At 38.7% G+C, this 19,470-nt stretch overlaps 3 protein-coding genes and 1 pseudogene across 3 annotated transcripts; 2 read left to right on the top strand and 2 right to left on the bottom strand.

The window, feature by feature from the left end:
- Positions 1-461: 461 nt before the first annotated feature.
- LOC120007260 lies at positions 462-2,923 on the top strand (annotated as a pseudogene).
- A 562-nt stretch (positions 2,924-3,485) lies between these two features.
- Positions 3,486-4,902, top strand: LOC120007917 (probable WRKY transcription factor 69). The gene is made up of 3 exons (XM_038858404.1): positions 3,486-3,810; positions 3,916-4,053; positions 4,229-4,902. The coding sequence occupies exons 1-3, from the start codon at positions 3,728-3,730 to the stop codon at positions 4,794-4,796; spliced, it is 789 nt and encodes a 262-aa protein (XP_038714332.1). The 5' UTR covers positions 3,486-3,727; the 3' UTR covers positions 4,797-4,902.
- Positions 4,903-6,855: 1,953 nt separating this feature from the next.
- Positions 6,856-11,199, bottom strand: LOC120007916. Its single transcript, XM_038858403.1, has 7 exons — positions 10,678-11,199; positions 9,152-9,870; positions 8,176-8,812; positions 7,985-8,085; positions 7,799-7,888; positions 7,573-7,700; positions 6,856-7,288 (listed from the first exon to the last, which is right to left on the bottom strand). The coding sequence occupies exons 2-7, from the start codon at positions 9,800-9,802 to the stop codon at positions 7,150-7,152; spliced, it is 1,746 nt and encodes a 581-aa protein (XP_038714331.1). The 5' UTR covers positions 9,803-9,870; positions 10,678-11,199; the 3' UTR covers positions 6,856-7,149.
- Positions 11,200-13,448: 2,249 nt separating this feature from the next.
- Positions 13,449-16,318, bottom strand: LOC120007259. Its single transcript, XM_038857462.1, has 5 exons — positions 15,973-16,318; positions 15,749-15,882; positions 14,583-15,620; positions 13,746-14,279; positions 13,449-13,526 (listed from the first exon to the last, which is right to left on the bottom strand). Exons 1-5 carry the CDS (start codon positions 16,316-16,318, stop codon positions 13,449-13,451), a joined length of 2,130 nt encoding a protein of 709 aa, XP_038713390.1.
- Between the last annotated feature and the right edge of the window lie 3,152 nt (positions 16,319-19,470).

Here is a 19,470-nt window from a genome sequence, read left to right as displayed (position 1 = left end):
AATAAAAATGAATGACATAAACAATTACAGGTATCATGTTGATTTTCTCATATAGATTGCCGATCCCAAAGTTTTGGAATAAAAGGTCTCTCTTCGGGAGTTAATCAAGTGTTTGAGATCAATAAATATTATAGAACTTAATAGTTTTTTGCCTCCTTCTTAGGGAGGTATGATACTATGATGTAAGAAGAAAAAAAAATAAAGAAATAGTAATCAAAGATAAAAATCTAGGTGAATAATAAGAAAAATCAAATAAAATAATTACAAAAAATGATGGCAGATCAGTCCCCGGGAGGAGGTATAAAAATGCCCTGCCCTGCCTTTTCATTCCAATTCATTGTTCCTTGATTAAAGCATATTTAACCTATAGTGTTTAATGAATGAAGCGAGGATTGCAATCATATTTAAATGAATAATAATTTTTTGTTTAATGAATGAAGCGAGGATTTCAATCCTTTTGTATTGTTGTTCCTTATTGATTATTGTGGTAGTTGAGAGAACGGAATACAATATCCAACAATGAACAATGAACAATTGTTTGAGGTACAAAAGCTCCTTGATAGAGGTTCCTGCTATGGAGTGAGCAGATGTTTAGCTTGATTTATGCTTTGTTAGAGGCATAGAAATGGTTTCATTAACCTTTCTGTTGGCTCCAATGTTATTGACCTTGTGATTAGTTTTGGTTATTGTGAGTTCACTGGTATAAATGTCATGCAGAATAGTTGTAGCCTAATATGCCTTCAATGGTAGATCAGCGGAGTGGAAGTAGCCACCCTCCAAAAGTCCAAATGCAAGAAACTCTGGAGCTGGAAACACTTACTCTTTTAATCTGGACATATTCAGCAAACGATTGAAGAAGTTGTATTTGCATTGGAGTGAAAACAAATCCAACTTATGGGGATCTATTGATTTCCTTGCAATTGCAACGCCTCTCGCTTCTGAGGATCTGCGGTGCTTGAAATCCTCAGCGCTGAACATTTGGATGATTGATTACGAGTTTCCAGAGGCCATTATGGTCTTCATGAGGAGACAGATACATTTCTAGTGCAGCTAGAAGAAAGCTTCATTGCTTGAAGTTGTGAAAACCTCTGCACGGAAGTCTGTCAGTGTGGATGTTGTCATACATGTGAAGGCAAAGAATGACGATGGGACTGCACTCATGGATTCTATTTTTAGTGTTATTCAAACTCACCTGAAGGAAGACAGTCATAATACAAAGGTTATTGGGTACATTGCGAGAGAACAACCTGAAAGGAATCTACTGGAAACATGGGCCAAGAAGTTAAAGAAAACAAGTTTTCAACTTTGTGATGCGACCAAAGCATTATCCGACCTGTTTGCTGCCAAGAATGATGGAGAAATTTTGAATTTGAAGAAAGCTGCATACTTGACTCTGTTAATGAGATGAAGAATGCAGTGGTTCCGAAGCTTGAGAATGTCATTGACGCAGAGAAAGAGGTTACACATTCTTCGCTAATGGTTGACACTGAGAAGGCCATCCTGGAACCTGCGAGAGCTAAAGTGAAGCTGAAGGCAGATAATGTTGTTATATGCTATACTGCTGTATTCCAGAGTGGAGGTGAGTTTGATCTAAGACCTAGTGCTGCCAGCAATGATGAACTACTGTATTATGATTCAGCCAGTGTGATTGGACTCTGTAGTTGAGATGGAAGCTCCTGAATTAGTTCCAAACTTGACAAAATCTGCTGGGACTGGCATTGGTATTGAGTTTCGGGAGTCAGGATTGAGTTCAAATTCCAAGAATGATTGGATAGTGAAAGCAAACATGATCTTTAATTTGTCACTTGGACTCCACAACTTGTAGAGCCAGACCAGTAACTTGAAGAAGCAGAACTTTTCTCTGTTACTGGCAGATACAGTCATTGTGGAAGAAAAGAAGTTAGATATAGTGATCAAACCTGTTAGGGATGTGGCTTACTCATTCAATGAGGATGAGAAAGATGACGAAAAGCATAAAGTGAAACCTGTGGCTCATGGCGCAGATACCAATATCTCTCAGACAACTCTCAGGTCTGTCACATAAGAAGTTTCAAAAGAAAAGCTCAGGATGCAGCATCAGGCCGAACTTGAGCTTCAGGTGGGCTCTTTTAAATGTCAGATGGGCTCTTTTAAGTATTCTGTCTCTTGACTTCATCTTTCTAATTAAACTCTATTGCTTTCAGTGGTATCTTTCAAAATAAGCGTGTCTTCTGTGTTGCAGAGTCCAGAGCAATTCATCATGTAGAAACGCGAACGGGGAAACACATCTGTCTTCTATTACGAATTTTGTTGCTTGATAATTCAACAACGAGAATGCGAAATATGCACCTGCTTAGACGGATAGGAAGGATTTGTATATGCATGATTTAAGTTTTAGTACATTTAGTTGCATATGTGGGGATCTAAAAGCATGTGGTGCACATTCTTCAGTTCAGTTGTTGTCATATTTGTCCCTCTGTTTGTTTTAAAATTAATACAAGACATGCCTTGTTGCAGGTTTGCTATTTTTGTTTTCAGTCTAATAGCAATGGCAATGATTCCTGTATTACCTTGGTGCACATACTCAATGCAGCTGGAGAAACTAAGTTTCGGCGCCGACAGTTGTATCACAGAATTACTTGACTTCCAAGCGCTCGATTGAATATCTTAAAGAGCCCATCTTCAGAGACCTTAAAACGATAGTTTTGTCATCCAGTGACTGAGTCATCACTACAAATATTTCAACCAAGATATGTGATAGTTTTGTCATCCAGTGACTGAGGTATCCCTACTATTGTTTTAACCACGATAGCGTCATCCAGTGACTAGTCTTCCGCGTTCAATTACCCCAGATGTTGGTGAGTTTTCAAAGCTCAGTGACTGGAGAACCGTTAAAGTCCATTTTCTGGACTCCGGCTCTCCATGCTTGTTTAAATATGGTTAGTTTGCATCTGGAAGCGGTACCTAATGCAATGAGCATTTTTTTTCTGTGTCAAAATTGCTGAATTTTGGCACATTCTACATGTCTTTTTCTTGACTTCTTGTCCATCTCATTGTCTTATTTGTTTGCATGTATCAAGTGTTTGATGCCCAACGGAGTTGGGAGGGGATGAACTAGTTTTATTATTTTTTACTCTCATTTTACATAGATTTTTAAGAAATATTTTGTTTCTATGTGTGATGACATAGCCGCCGCCCCCCCCACATTACACCAAATCCCCTCCAAATGCATTTGAGGTTTTGTGTTTGGAGGTTCCCAAATGGATTTGTCGATTTTACAATTGTCTGCATAAGAAAGCAATTCCTGCTTTGGCATATTACCACAATAATTCAAACGTGGCAACTTGAAGGGGGCCCACGTCCAATCAAATGGTGCTTGGGCTTGGGCCTACCATGCTTTGCCCATGAAATATCTCCACACAATTAATCCACATTTATGTGCAACTGTAGGCTGTGGCCTATGAAGAGTTTTATTTTATTGCAATGTGGGGGGAGTGGGGCTGGGTGGTGTTGGGTATTGGATATGGACATATATGTTTATAACTTTATATTAACTGAAGAAAAGGATGAAAGAAACTTGATGGCCTTGTCATCTATTTGCTCTCCTCCGCTTTCTCCCTCTTAATCCTTTTTTCTTATCTCCTGCAGAGTCTCTCTCTCCATAACCACTCCCTCTGTCTCATTAATGTTCTTTTGCCGTAATATAGTAACAAGAAGCACAGGCAAAGGCAGCAGAAAGTAGGCTGTCATGGTCATGGATGGCTCTCTCCCCCCAAAATTGGACTCGGAAGTTTCAGAACTCAAACCAGAAACTCAAACATCCAAGAAAAGGTGGGTGGGTCTGCTGCTGTTGTTATTTTTCTTGGATTCTTGGTTGCAATTTTGTTCTTTTTGTAGCATTGCTTTCTTTGAAACTTCTGTTGTGTGCTTTTGCAGGAAGGTGGTTCAGAAGAGTGTAGTCACAGTGAAAATTGGAACCAATGTTGGGAAGCAAAAGAATGAAGGGCCACCTTCTGATTTCTGGTCTTGGAGGAAGTATGGGCAAAAACCCATCAAAGGATCTCCACATCCTAGGTTTATTTCTCATTTTCCATGTCAATCATCTGACAATTTTGTCTCTTGTTCTTGATTAGGGTCTCCTAGATGCCAATTCCAATGATTCTCTGAATATGCTTGGGGTTCAATTGATCAGTTTTTCATTTCTACATTAACTTGAAAGGTTTCTCACAAGTCCCAGTGGTCCTTGCAGGGGTTATTACAGGTGCAGCACATCAAAGGGTTGTTCAGCCAAAAAACAAGTTGAGAGATGTAGCACCGATGCTTCAGTCCTGATCATCACTTACACTTCTAGCCATAACCATCCAGGCCCTGACATAACCAGCCTGACCCAACAACCAAAGGAGCCTCAAACTTTGCCAATTACTGTAGATCACCCCATATCACCTAAAGAAGAACAGCTGCAGGAACAAGAGGAGGAGAGGCAGGAGCAGCCCCTTATGACAACCAGTGACGTAGATGCAAGTGAAGATCACTTTCATTACCTACAGTCCCCAATAAGTAGTTCTCAAGATCTAATATTTGTAAACCAAGAACCACCCTTTACAGAGACCCTGGACAAAACCAGTGACACCCATCTGGGTTTTCTCTTGGACAGAGAAGCCATCTCTTGTCCTCATCTCATGACATTTCCTCCAGTACCCAGATCCGAAGAAAATGACTTCTTTGATGAGCTTGAAGAACTGGATACATCTTCAGCTTTAACCAGCTTCATGAGGAGCAGTTTTTCCAATGAAAGGATTCCTGTTGTCCCTCTTTGATCCTAGTGTTTTTAGTGCTTTCTTTGCATCCTAGAAAAGTGTACTTTTAGTGTTCATATATGATAATTAATATATACACCCCCACTCCTCGAAGTTCCACATGGCATATTATATAGTTTCTTTTGATTTGCTTTCTTCAATAATGAAAAGTTTCACTATTATGGCACAAACAAGTAGTAGTGGTAGTGGAGGATGAATGGGTGGATGTTATCTCTAACTGGGTTTCTTGAGATTTGGATTTAAATGCTCCTGAAATGGAGAGAGAGAGAAAGAGAGGGGGGCCTTTTGGTGATTGATACAAGGCATATACTAATTAAAGAAGGCACGAGGTTCATGAATGAGTGGTAAAAGATGCTTTAGAGACAAGGTTTTCTGCCCCCTCTCTTTATGATTGTTGAGTGGTTGATTTGGTGGAAAGAGATTTCTACCTTTTCGTTTTCGGACGTTTATTGGGGAATTTGTGTAATGTCTCTTCTTTAGGAGTAGGGGTGTGTGTTTCTTAACAGCTCTAGATTCCCTCGTAGAAAATGCCAAAAAACTACCTGCTTTTTCAGCTTTCATAGTGTGGGGTAGAGGTGGTGAGGCAAATTCGTCTTCGACGAAGGGGATGGCGGGGGATGTGTTCGACATGAAGGTTCATTGAGCCGTCTGCATAGATCTCGAACACTACTAGGTCGAGCTGAGCAACTGAAAATATGACTCGAAGAGACCATTATACAAAGGGCAAGCATAAACCCCAAAATTATGATAAGGAAGATCTTGACCATTATACAACCAAAGTTGAAGTTTTCGGAATATGTGACTCAGAATGTTGCTAGATAAATCTCTAGTAATGGTCACGAGAGAATCTGCCAGATACTCTGACATTTATGAATTTTAGTAATGGACTAATTATAAAATCCATCAAGCTTGCGATGGGCCTCAATATTCACACATTCAAATTTTTAATTGATGCAAGGACGTAGCTGTCCTACCTCAGCCTTTTGGGTGGTATTACTATTCTTTATCCCAGTTAAAGTGCATGGCCTTGGGCCTCACGGTCCTGACCAGAAGAGAGGTGTTGTTGGGTGTGCCCGAGTGTCAAGTCCAGACGATTTTTGGCCACTACACTCGACACTTTTTCGCCACTACAGTATCAGTATGATGTTTTAGAAAGAGTACGAAAAATGAAATTCAAGAAAAGGAGCAAACTACAAGACACATCATCTACATTGTGAATTCGACCATGTTAGGAGATGAAGCTTAAAACCTACTAGAATTTCGTAGGCGGTACATAGTTCAGTAATAGATTAGAGCAAAACTTGGGAGTTTTTTTTTTTGACTAATTAACAAGAAATGAATTTCTAAATGCCACAAGTCCCATCATTTTTCAAGTAATTTTGAACCAAAGAAACAGGATGGATTTTGAAGGGAAAGAGCAAAGATTTGCACAGTATGTAGGCTGCACAGTAAGTAGAGAGATGAATGAATGTAGGTGTTAGAAGACTTCACAGTAGGAACAGATTACAGAGGTCTCTTTCCCCACTTCAATAAAATTTGAAAGAAAAGAAACGACTAGCTTCTACCGCTAGCGCTTGGACTTGGCAGCAAGCTACAGCTACCTTGAATCAATCACTGAATGACAGTAGAATGGTATGCATAAAGGAAGGTAATGACTCAAGGAAGGGACTGAAAAGCTCCTTACTTCTCTCGGCCTAACGAGACTTATTAGATAAATGCGGGCTAAGGACCAGTGCTTACATATGCAGAAATGTGGGCTAAGGACTCTCTCTCGGCCTATTCCGGGTGACAGTAATAACCTCTCCCCCTCCTTGTCCCAATGGCCAGAGCTTCCCCATCACCTACGCTTGCCCTTATACACGCCATATCTGGCAAGATAAGCAGAAATGCCTGGAAAAGTAATTCTCTTATGTCTGGCCTCACAACTGTAAGAAAAAAGAGGCCTTAGGACTGCAGAACCCCTACTTGATTCAGGGGCAGGGACTGCTTAAAGTAAAGGTTTAAAAGACTCCAGAGAAACTGCAATGTATAATCTAATTTATCTTAAATAGAACAGTAAGCCTCCAAGACCAAAACACTTCTTATTACTTGGGATTGGATCCCAAATAGAGTAGCATCAAAAGTATTTCCTGCGTTTAATGAAAGATTAACATGCATTGCTTGGCACAGAGTAATCTAATGTGCCTCGCTTCACCTTCAATTCGAAACCTTTCATAATGGTTGCCATATAATAATATTTGTGAATTCTTTTCTACAATAAGTTCAGAACAAGATCTTTCTAACCTCTAATAAGAAGGTCTGTTATTACCAAGGACATGCAGGAATGTCTGCAGTAGCAAAATTTTGGCAAACCTCAATTGGTAGTTTTGGTCATCTCCTCAACAGCCTTGTAGCACTTGAGACTGCAAAGAGGAACATTGAGCTTCGAGTGCCGGTATTTGTATGGGTTAGCACACAATGGGCCTGCACAGAGTTCACGCGGAGGAGGATAGCTGAACAGTCCAAACACAAAGAACTCAGACCATTAGAAAGCATGCATTTTGATCACTCGCAAAATAAATTTTGTGCTTGCATATGTCATAACAGTGCTTGATTTCAAACTCAGAAAGGAGATGCACCGTCTAGCCAATACAATGCTATCACAAAGAGAAACCTAACCTAGAACGTCCTAAATTCAAGTCAGCAAAGTCTCAAGTGCAGCTGCCCAGCGGGGGGGTATGTTAATTGGATGATTGTATACTCAAAGAAAAAAGAAACAAACAAAGCTAGGAGTTACCTGCAGGATTTGAAGTTGAATATACTAGGAAAACCCAAATCATCAGAAAACGTCACCACAGTCCCAGTTGGACCATTGACACACCTGATGGTGTTTGGTGCCACCTTCAGTGCATTGGCAGCCTTCTCCTGTATGGAAGACCACAAATTTTGTTGAGATATTGAAAATATGAATAAGCATTGTACTGGGATTTATTGAAAAAACTGTGGCTAACAATGACAAGTACCTGTGCCAATTCTTCTTGCCGTTGTTTAATTTTCTCTTCCCGCTTCTTCCGACCAGAATCTTGCCCCAGTATTTTTTTAATAGCTTCAGCCTACAAAATTTAACCCAAGATGCATGTTTCAACCAATGCAGATGTCAAATGTTCAAATAAACTCAATAAAGTGCAAAAAGGGGGGAAAAAAAAAACCTGAGATTCCTTAGCAGCCTTCTCAACCTGCATTCTACGTCTCTGAGCAGCCTCAGTTTTCTTCAGTTGCTCTTCCACTTCTGAAAGTTTCTCTTTTTGCTCTGTAATTAACAAAATTAAAAGAGAAAACCACAGTTAATTCCAAATAGATTAGTCAGAAATGGTTGAAGATGCAGTCATAAAGATAATACTTCTTGACGGAGCAGGTGGTAATCCATCCGGAAACTCGATTAAGCTTGATCCACGGTTAGAAGGGCCGTCTTTGTCTTTGTTCGATCGAAGAGCCCGTTGACGTCTTGTGAGAGCAATTGCCCTCTTCCCATCTGACGATGTATCAACAGATTCCTTCTTCTGCTTGTCATCACTTTCAAGCTCACCATCAGAGACTAGTTCTTCATCTTCCCGGAAATCCATGTCACCACAAACTCTTTCTGGCCCCAATTTCTTCCTCCAATCTTCAACTGATTTGGAAGAATCACTTTCCAGGTTACCAACCTTACTGAATCTCCGCCGTTTCTTGCCTGGCCCTTCCTCTTCTTTATTATATGAAGCATCAACACTCAATTTGAGTTTCTCCAGGTAACGGATCTCATCATCATCATCTTCCTCGCCGAATTCTCCATCAAACACATGCCTCTTAGGAACTCGCTTGCTTTTACGAATTCGTTCCAACTTATCTCCTACCTTTCCAGAGGTATTCTTTCCAGACATCTTCACTATTGAAGACAACTTTCTGAAATTAAAACCACCATGCGAGGAATCCTTCTGACGAATTCCTTGCAAACAGCTACTCCTATCTGGCACATAATGGCCATGCCATAAATCCCCCTGCAATAAAGCGAATTTCAATAAGAAGATTAGGAATGATTCTGTTGTTACCAAATTATGCACACAATAATTAAGACACGACAAAAAAAATAAACACACCAGATATTATTCTATAAGAGGCAAATAAGATAAAAATTCATGTTGAAAATTGAAATTATAGATATCCTTGGGAGTTCGGACCAACAAATAGCTCAACTAGGACTTATGTACCCACAATGAAACCTTATGAATAAAGAATCAGTAAAACCAAGACAATGATCGCACACAAGCAAATATATTTACAAGAACAAGAAGTTACAATACGCTAGTCAAGCTTACAAGAGACAACTATAAAGATACCTGAAGATTCTCTGGCCCTAATCTAGAGGCCTCTGAGGATTGATAATTCTTTGCAGAAAGCATTCCGCCATCTGAAACTTTAGATGCAGAGTTGGCATGAAATGTATGCGTGACACCACCAACCTTGAGCTTAACAACCTTTTTCACCTTGTTCTCACTTCCTAATCTTTCTGCAATCCCACCATATTTCCCTGAATTCTGACTTTCAACTTTCCTTCCAATGTAGATTTCTTCCCTAGATGTGAATGGGGCCAAGCCAGCCTTAACCTTGCTTGTGTTTTTACAATTACCAGAGGCAATGATACCTTTACCAGATTGTTTGTCAACACTTTGTCCTTCCTCACAACTGACAATAGCGGTGAGTAATCCATTCTCTTCATTGTTCACATGTGACTTTTCATCTTCAGCTCCTACAGCACAATCTGGAGAGAAACATTGACTATGATTGAGCTCCTTCCTCCTAGGATTAGTATCAAAACCATTCTCCCAACTGGAAACCTTGCTCACATCATCCAAAGAAGGGGTAGATGAGAAGGATGAACGATCATGAAATTCGGGATATGGCTGTGACTCAGGCCAAGGTCGACGAGAAATTTGACTCCTCTTCTTCCTCGCAGCACCATCAAAAATAGTACAATCAAACCCTTCCATCGAGTACAATTTGTTAAAACTGGCCACTTGTGGTTCTACACTGGTCAACCCGTGAGCATCACACCATGCTTCAAAACCCAAGAAAATGATGCGTCAGAGAAACATGGAATGTAAGTGCTTGCAGTGGATAATTCATGATAAACAAAATCACTCATACTACTCTACATTGAAATGTTGAAAGAGATCTCCCATAGTGGACTCTAATTAATTTTTGTTACGTAATGGAACCCCGCATATTTGAGATCAACGATTTGATGATAATGAAATCCACTAAAGTACACACATAAGGGAATCAAGGGAAAGTTTCTGAAAAATGATAGCAGATAATTGGCAAAAGTATAACTCAATGACAACATCATCAACTATCAAGAAAACCTATATCCAGTTACACAATTCACTATTAGGATGTCTACCAATGTGAGTAACATAGAACCTCACCCCCAGAAATTTTCTCTAGGTTTAAAAAGAAAAACAAATCCACATTGAAACACTAAAATGTCAAAAGGTATAATAAAGTGGGAAAAATTAAGTTGAAATAAAAGATTTCCAAACACATAAGAGCTAACATGGTAAATTAAATTAAAGAGAATTATAAAAAATTAGGCAAATATAGCATCAAGATTACACATTTAGCAAATATACGTAATCAAACCTACTAACAACTACGCAAAACAAATCGAACACACTGTTAAGGATCATACAAACCTCACAACAATCCAGGCGAATCAACTTCAAACCAAAGAAACAAAATTCTCCCAATCATGACCATAAACAAAAGAAATAACCCAAAACCCAGAAAGTAAAAATAAAAATAAAAAACGAACCACGACTAATAAATAAATCAACGAAAGAATTATTGAAGGAAAATTCACTACCTTCATAACATGATCACTCCCAGTCAAACACAATCCCCAATTCTCCGTGAAAAGAAACCCAGAAAGTAGAGAACCAGTGCCAGAGAACAACGAGAGGATGAGAACAGAAAGAAATTAATGTGATTCGATGGTGTTTGGTAATTACGACGACTCGGGTAAAAGCCAAAAATAGAGACAGAAGAGTTAGGGTTAGAGAAGGAGAGGTAACAATGGGAATGTGAGAAACAGGAAGTAAAGTGCGAGAAAGGGCTCTATTGCCATTTATCTTCATCTCGTTGTTCTCCATATTTGGGTATTGCCACACCACCCCGAACAAGCGACTCTTACTCACCCTCTTCTATTTTTCTCTCTTTGTAAAAAAAAAAATGTTAAATCGGTCACTCGGTTCGTGACTCGCTGCACCAACTCAGTCTCCCGTTTGGTCTCTTCTATCTCTTGAAGACAGTCTCTCTCTTCTTATGAGTTATGCCTCTCGACTTATTTCCTTCCCTCTTCTTCTACTACACGGTTACACTGCAAGTGGGTGCGCAGGCTAAGACCTTGCGCATCAGCAGGCTTACGTTAGTTGGAGTCTTTTTGTTGGTATCTACCATGTCGAGTCTTAATTGGTTTGGCAGCCAAAGCGGTTTCAGCCCAGTGGGCCTAGATTGGTGGACCGAGAAGACCACTTTGTGAAGCTTGTTAGTGGTCCTGTTTGGTAGTGCTGTCAACTGCTATAAGGTGCTGTGCAGTGTTGTGAGTTATAAAACTGTGCTACTGTAGGGTGAGTTGGAACACAAAAAATTGTTTGGCGCATCACTTTTAGAACTATAGTACGGTGCGTTTGGCGTGTCACAAAAAACTGTAGTGCTGTGAGGTGTGGTACACCTGAACACTATTGAAACACACTACCAAACCCTACCAAAGATAGTCCACAGGACTGGAGGGGATGTCTTGCCCATTGGGATGAAGCTTTGCGTTCAAAACTCACAAGGGGAATCCACAAGATCTTCAGCAATTACATCTCCCTTTACCCCAAAAAAGAGAATGAATCATAAAAAAGTACAACATCTATCCCTCCGGTAGTACTAAGCAATTAAAGCTAAGGAATTACATATCCCTTTCATTTTCACACAAAAAAGAAGAAGAAGAAGAATTCAGATTCATTCAAGCTAAAAGTCAATAAACAAAAATTATGATAGAATTAGAGAAGCAATCACATTTAGGTGTTGTGCTCATTTGATCAAGTGTCTAATGGTAGAATTAAAGAAGCAATACTATCATTAAGATTGATAATACTAAAATAACCCCACCAATCATATACTGACACGTGGCACCTCTAAGCCGGCTAGACAAAACTTATCCAATTGGCCATCAATAAGAAGGTACCTTAGGACCGACCGAGGTAGCTTCTCAAATACCGACCAAGGTACATTACATCTATTCGATCAAGGTGAAGTACCACTTCAGTACATTAATGTCTCAATAGGACGCTAACTCTCATCAGAGTTCAATTCCCCTTTGGAGAGGAATACGGATGAGATTTACCCTCCGAGAAATTCTCTGAAAAACCAATGAGAGAGAGTTTGACTCCTACAGCAACTCAAATACCTTAGCTCATATAAAAAGGGGACCTCAAACGGCAGGTAAACATTCTAACTTCTGTACTCCAAACTACTTACTTACTGAGCAAGAGGCAGAGCTCCGAAGAGCAAGTCATCCTCCAAAGTTTAGTATTATACTGACTTGAGCATCAAAAAGGTCCTCCGAGCACACCCTCGGGGCCCTACCATAGCTTATGTTTGTTCCTTGTGCAGGAAGGAAAACAACTGACCAGGAAGGAAGGAATTGGTCTGACTAACTGATTCGTTCAGTAGGTTCAACACTATTTTTGACGTCATCAAAGATAAAAAGAGGTGTGAAAACATACAAAACGTTTCTACACAGAAGATCTTGCTCCTTCATATGGCTAAACGTTAACATTCCACCCTTCCCTAATAAGTTCTTTGAGCATCCTCATTTGATTACCTGTCCTCACCCTTATGTCTTTGTGTTTCATGACTCTGTCCTTCAATTTGCCACACCTTTTCTTCATCTTCTGAATTTATTTCTGTTGCGGATGAATCTTCTTCCATCTTTCTATCACCTCATCCTCTTTCTTCTTCAGAATTTTTTCAATTTTCTTATCAGATTTTGTAATTATTCTTCTCACCAACTCATCTCAATTTGCTTTTCATATTTTTCAATTATTCTTCACACTCAAGATCGTACGATCAAGATTGGGATCTTGAAAATCATGCATGTTGGATTCCCAGGCAGAATCCAACACATTCTAAAACTTCAAAGCCCTTTTCTTTGCATTCATCAATGGAGAACACTGATTGCGGTCAGTCCATACGATGCCAATCATGATCTTGAGTGTGATATGGAATGCATGATCAAAGAGTTAGGATCTCGATGATCGATGAACAATTTGAAATTCGAGCCAAAACGGGGTATTTGGGTAATACTTATAGAGAATGGATATGGGCCTCATACCACCCCCTCACACTAGGTTGAGCCTTTTTGGCAATTACATACGTTTCCTTTTTTTTAGGTAAGTATCATTTCCTGAAATCATCCAATTATGATTAGTGATTGCCGTAGAAAGTAGTCATTAAATGGTTCCAATTAGTTATTGTAGGGGCAAATTATTACAATTTTTGGCAACTACAGTTACCACACCTTAGATATTAGTAGAATAGTTTTTTTGCCTTTTTTTTTTTTGAAAAGGTCATAGACCAGGAATATATTCAAGAGTCCCAAACTGAAGGACAAAAGAACTGGAGGCCAAAAGGCACTCGAGCCACCAATCTGGTGGAATTGTCTAGCTACATTATAAGCAAAAGTAGACTAACCTAAAGTGCATGGCTATGAAGCTACAGCGCAGCTCAAAACGAAAGTGACAGTGAAAAGCAAAGATAAAAAACTTAAATGTCTATCTAAAGTGCCAAGCCTGGTACTCTCGGTTCCATTTGGATGAGTTCTCATTTACGTTTATCTTCTTGAACAATATGCAAGACAGAGCCTGGGACTTCCTCTATCCATACCCGTAGACCAGGAACATGGAAAGAGAACTTGGCCAAGGCATGTGCTGCAGAGTTCACATTTCGACGAACATGATAAACCGACCAACTATGAAAGTATGTAAGCAGCCTCCGAATCTCCAAAATCACAGAGCGCCAAGCAGAAAAATACATCTCTTCGCCACCAATTGCTGCTACAATAATTGAAGAATCACCTTCCAAGATAAGATGAGTAAAACCCAAATCACATGCTAGTTTAATAGCATGTAGAGCAGCAAAAGCCTCCGCCAGAGTAGAGTCCAATAAAGATGGTCTGTCAAGTGTACTACATGCCATAACATCCCCATTCACATCTCTAAAAACAACACCAAACCCAGTTCGTAAAGTTTGGGAATGAGTCGCCGCATCCCAATTAGCTTTGATATAATTTAATGCAGGCCCCCTCCATATCTGTATATCCTCCTGGGAAGTTTGTTGATAAGATGTTAATTGTGCAACCTCCTCTCTTATAGATGCCGAAGTAAACTCATCCGCTGTAAGAATGCCATTATTTGCCACCTGCGTTGGGTGCAAAAACACATCATCATGAATGAACTTGTTTCGCCGTAACCATATCATTCGCATAGTAATAGCCAGCATCGCTCGTTCACGCGGTGAGAGATTTTGAAACATTTTTAACCAGAATTGAGCAAAGTCTCCAACTTGCAAGGAGTTCATTTTTTGTAACTTTTTGATGCTGGCACAAAAAACATCTCTTGCTCCCGGGCACTCTTATAGTGCATGTAAGGTTGTCTCAATATGCCTTTTATTTAGTAGATAATAGGTTGGTAAAATATCATGAGCAGCCCTCCATATAAAGACCTTAGTAGAAGGAGGAGCAACCAAGGACCACACTGAATTCCATACTCTACCATAAACATCATCACCTGGATCCGACGAAGATGCTAAAGTTCTGCCTCTTATCTCCATTGCACGATGATAACCACTCTTCACCGTATAGACACCATTTGACGTCCCAGACCAATAAAGAGAATCATTAATATAGTAGGACCCCATTGATTGTTGTAGTATAAACTGGGATGTTTCCTCATCAAATAAGTGGTTAAGAAGTTCCACATTCCACCAGTTTAAGCTCCAATCAATAAGAGAGCCGACCAGAGCATCCTTGTTGAAGCCCATCATCTCTGCATGTGATCCGTGATAAATATGCTTGGGCAGCCAATGATCTTGCCAAATGTGAACCCTTGCACCATTGCCAATTCGCCACTTCAAACCATCTTGTAATAACCCCCGAGCACCCAACAGACTAGCCCACAAAAAGGACGCATTTCTTCCCTTCTCCACATGTAAGAAATTAGTACCAGGAAAGTACTTAGCTTTTAGCACACGACTAGCCAAAGAATCAGGGTTTGTAAGAATTCTCCAACCTTGCTTTGCTAACAAAGCATCATTGAAAGCTTCAAAGTTTCTAAAACCCATACCTCCATCTTTCTTCGCCTCACAAAGTTTGGACCACGGCAGCCAACTTTTTGGGTTATTTTTAGCATTATTTCCCCACCAAACCTTACGCAAGACATTATCCATTTCATTGCAAAGATTTTTAGGGAACTTGAACAATTGCATGGCATATGTAGGAATGGCCTGTAAAACTGCTTTGATAAAAATTTCTTTCCCAGCCTGAGATAAAGTGCGATGCGACCAACTTGCAACCCTCTTGTTTATTTTATCTAGAACATAAAGGAAAGCACTTCTTCTAGATCTGCCAACAATTGCTGCCAATCCCAAATAGCGATCATACCGCTTGGCTTCAGTAGCACCAATCATTGACACTAGCCTTCTTCTTTGCTGTATAAGTGTAAACCGACTGATGAAAATACTAGTCTTATTGAAGTTTATTAACTGGCCAGAAATTCTCCCATATTCAGACAACAAATTATGGAGACATATCCAATCTTCATCTTTGGCCCGGCAAAAAAGAAGACTATCATCCGTGAATAGTAGATGTGAAATCCGAAGTCGGCATCTACCAAAAGGAATCCCCGAAACAAATTTACATTGTGCGCCATATGTAGGTTACTACAGAGGGCCTCAGTACATAAAACAAAAAGAAGCTGAGAAAGAGGATCACCTTGTCGAATGCCTCTTGTAGGATAAATAATATCTGAAGGAGAACCATTTACAAAGACACGATAGGTGACAAACTTAATACATTGCATGATCCACCCAATCTATTTATCTGAAAACCCCATACGCGCCATTACCTCCTGTAAAAAATTCCATTCCACTCTATCGTAAGCTTTACTCATGTCAAGTTTCACCGCCATGTAATTGGTTCTACTTCTAGCTAACAAGCTCATGGAATGCAAAGCCTCAAAAGCCACAATCACGTTATCAGTAATCAACCTACCACTGATAAAAGCTGACTGATTCCCCTGCACAATTTTTGGTAAAATAGTCCCCAATCTATTGGCTAGAACTTTGGAGATAATTTTGTAAGATACATTGCATAGACTTATCGGCCGATATTCTGTAACCCGAATTGCATCTTTCTTCTTCGGGATTAAAGCAATAAGGGTACTATTAAGCTGAAACTCCATCCTCCAGTTTCCAAAAAATCATTGACAGCCGCAAATACACAATCACCCACAGTATCCCAATGAGTTTGGAAAAAACCTGATGAGAATCCATCAGGTCCAGGGGCTTTTTGAGAGCCAATATTTTACACTGCACTCCAAACTTCCTCCCTTGTAACTCGACGACACAGGATATCATTCATATCATTATCAACAATCCTGAACAATGGATTTAGAAATGAGAACTCTGATTGACATGGACCGGCCGTAAAAAGCTTTGAGAAATATTGGTGAAAGGCACTACAAATATCAGCTTCTGACTCCCACTTACAATCATTTTCATCTAAAATTTCATCAATACACTTTGATCTTTGACGATGCTTCATGCTTTGGTGGAAGAAACGTGTGTTCTGTTCCCCATCTTTTAACCAGTGCTATTTACTCAAATGCTTGAATACCTTCTCTTCTTCTTCATTAATACAATTCAATTGGCGCCGGATGAGAGAAATATCATCTTGATTGCCATGGTTCTCTACCTCTACCAAAGCCTCAAGCTTATTTTTCAACACTGTAGTAGAGTGAAGTTGTCTCTGTCGGTCTTTAACTACCCACCTTTGCAACTGGGGGCCACACTTCTTTAAATTCAAATTCAACTGGTTCATTGCTGGCTGCCCGGCTCTGCTGCCATCAACTCTGATCCACTTCTGTTTAACTAAATTTCTGCAATTATCAGTCCTACCCCATGTAGGTTCATAGCGAAATCCTCTGGAAATAGGACCCCTTCGCAGAATCTTATTATCCCAACGCACATACATGTAGCTATGATTTGTTAATTTGCCATTTGGACATTGGGCCATCAGGTATGTAAGTATATAAAACTTATGGAGGCACAAAGATGATGGCTCCTACAGTGTAGTAGGAGCTTGGATGAAGAGGAGATGCAACTTAGGGATCAAGAGACTGGTTCCCCTGATTTTTTCTTAAAAAAATTATATATAATGTTAAGTTATTTAATTTAAGTGTATTTTATAAATTCTCAAATTTTCTAATAAATATGGACTAATATTTGATTAAAAGGCCTAATTCTGAATTATCACCTACTTGTAGAGATGTCCTCCTAAGGAAGCTCGAAAAGAAGTTAATTTAAATGAGTTAGAAAGTGATTCAGGCCTTAGATAAAAAAAAATCTCAAACTATCATCCCAACGATTGAGATAGAGTTCGTCGAGCATATTAACGTTCAATGATACTTTTATTTTTCACTTTGATCATGCTGCCCTTGATCCCTCGTCAACCTTTAGAGTGTGTTTGGATTGAGGGATTTGGGGGGGGAGGGAAGAGAAGGGGGGGGGGGGGGAGGGGGAGAGAAGGGAAGGGAGGGAGGGGAAGGGGGACTATTTTTCCATCTCCCATGTTTGGATAGATAAAAAAAGAAGGAAAGAAAATTTGTTTATTTTACTAATTTATCCTTATTTTTATATTAAAATATTATGTACGAGGGTAAAATAGATATTTAACTTACAAATGACTTGATTAGTAATTCCTTCACTCCAAATGACTCCATTTAAACAAAAATGTAAGGAAATCTTCCTCCCAAATCCCCTCAAATCTCTCCCCTTAATTTTTAATAAACTATCCAAACAAGGGAATTGGAAGGAAACTTTATTTTCCTTCCTTTCCCTTCCCTCTAAATCCCTCAATCCAAACACACTCTTAGGCTTCCTCATATGAATTCCTAACTTCATCCTTGACCGCAAGCGCCCCGACCACCATATATATAGTATATGTTCAACTAAGTATATGCCCAAGTCTATTTAGAAAAGGATGAAACACTATGCTATGATTGTTAATTATGTATTATGCCTAATTATGGGAAAAGATTGACTCCAGCTAGAAAGCAATTAAGGTTCTCAAATCAATAGTTAATCATATATCTTTTGATCGGCTGCTTATTCAAATGGAATACCTAATGTAGCAGCAGTGTTCATTGTAAGATGCTTTTTCGGCGTGTGGCATGAGATTAGGTTAAAATTATGTATTCATTTGTATTTGAAAGTGTTTTTTGATAGGTGGTCTTCTTTTTTCCGGTAAATGGTATTTTTATACACATTGTACCTCTTTTAGATTTTAATGAAAATCTTGCCTAATATCTTGGTAGAATATTTGGAATCAAGGGATTAAAATTTGTTCACACATTGGAATCTCATAATTTTTTTTTTTTTGGAATTTTCTTCACTCATACAAATGGAATAAATAACCGAAAGTTCGACTAACCACTTAAGTTTGGGACTTATTTGGTAGTTTTTTTTTGATAAAGACTTATTTGGTAGTTACCTCCATATTAAATAAAAAACAAATCAAGCAGGAAAAAGAAAGTCCAACTATTTTGGAATTTGAAAATTATTTTTCAGAAAATGAACTCCTCTCTACTGAACTTCCTAGCTATAATAGAGTGTGCAACGACTTTCCTTTCCACCCAACAGTCAAATCCTTGTCGTTGTTGTGAAAATGATCTAGTAAGTACATGCTGCTTGTTTGGTGCACTGGATCCGCTGTATCAAACTCTATGAGGTTCCGCTGCACCAAACGGTGTAGCGGAACCAGTAGATCTGTCCCAAAATATAAGCTCCCTTTGGGAGCTTATTGACAACGTTTAGCTGTTTTCTTTTAATGATGTGGGACCCAATTCTGACATTAATTTTTTATTATAAAATTTGTAAAAAACAAACATGAGCCCCAATTTTTAGTACTTTTAACCTTTTTATTAATTTTTTTAAATAAATCAAACATGGATCTCACTTTTTATTCACTAAAATAATTATTTTAGGTAACAAATTTATTACTTTTTAAATAAGGGTTGGGCCCACATTTGTTTGACTTAACATTCCTTTATTAATTTTATTTAAAAAATATTTACATTATAATTTTACTTAACAATTTTTATTAATATTTACAACATTATATTTTATTATTGTATTTCTTTTACTAATTAACATTTTCAGTTTTGATATAAAAAAACACTTTATAATTAATGATATTAAATTAATTTTAATTTACTATAAATTTTGATAAAAAATTTATAAATATAATATTATGATACCATTTCACAACATATTTTACAGCTTTAAACTCAGCTTTTTTTTCACAGTTTTTCGGTTATAATTGAAAATAAATCTT

This window comes from Tripterygium wilfordii, chromosome 10, assembly GCF_013401445.1.
Source record: "Tripterygium wilfordii isolate XIE 37 chromosome 10, ASM1340144v1, whole genome shotgun sequence".
In the NCBI taxonomy this organism is placed as follows: domain Eukaryota; kingdom Viridiplantae; phylum Streptophyta; class Magnoliopsida; order Celastrales; family Celastraceae; genus Tripterygium; species Tripterygium wilfordii.
This window is presented reverse-complemented; position numbering and strand designations above follow the sequence as displayed.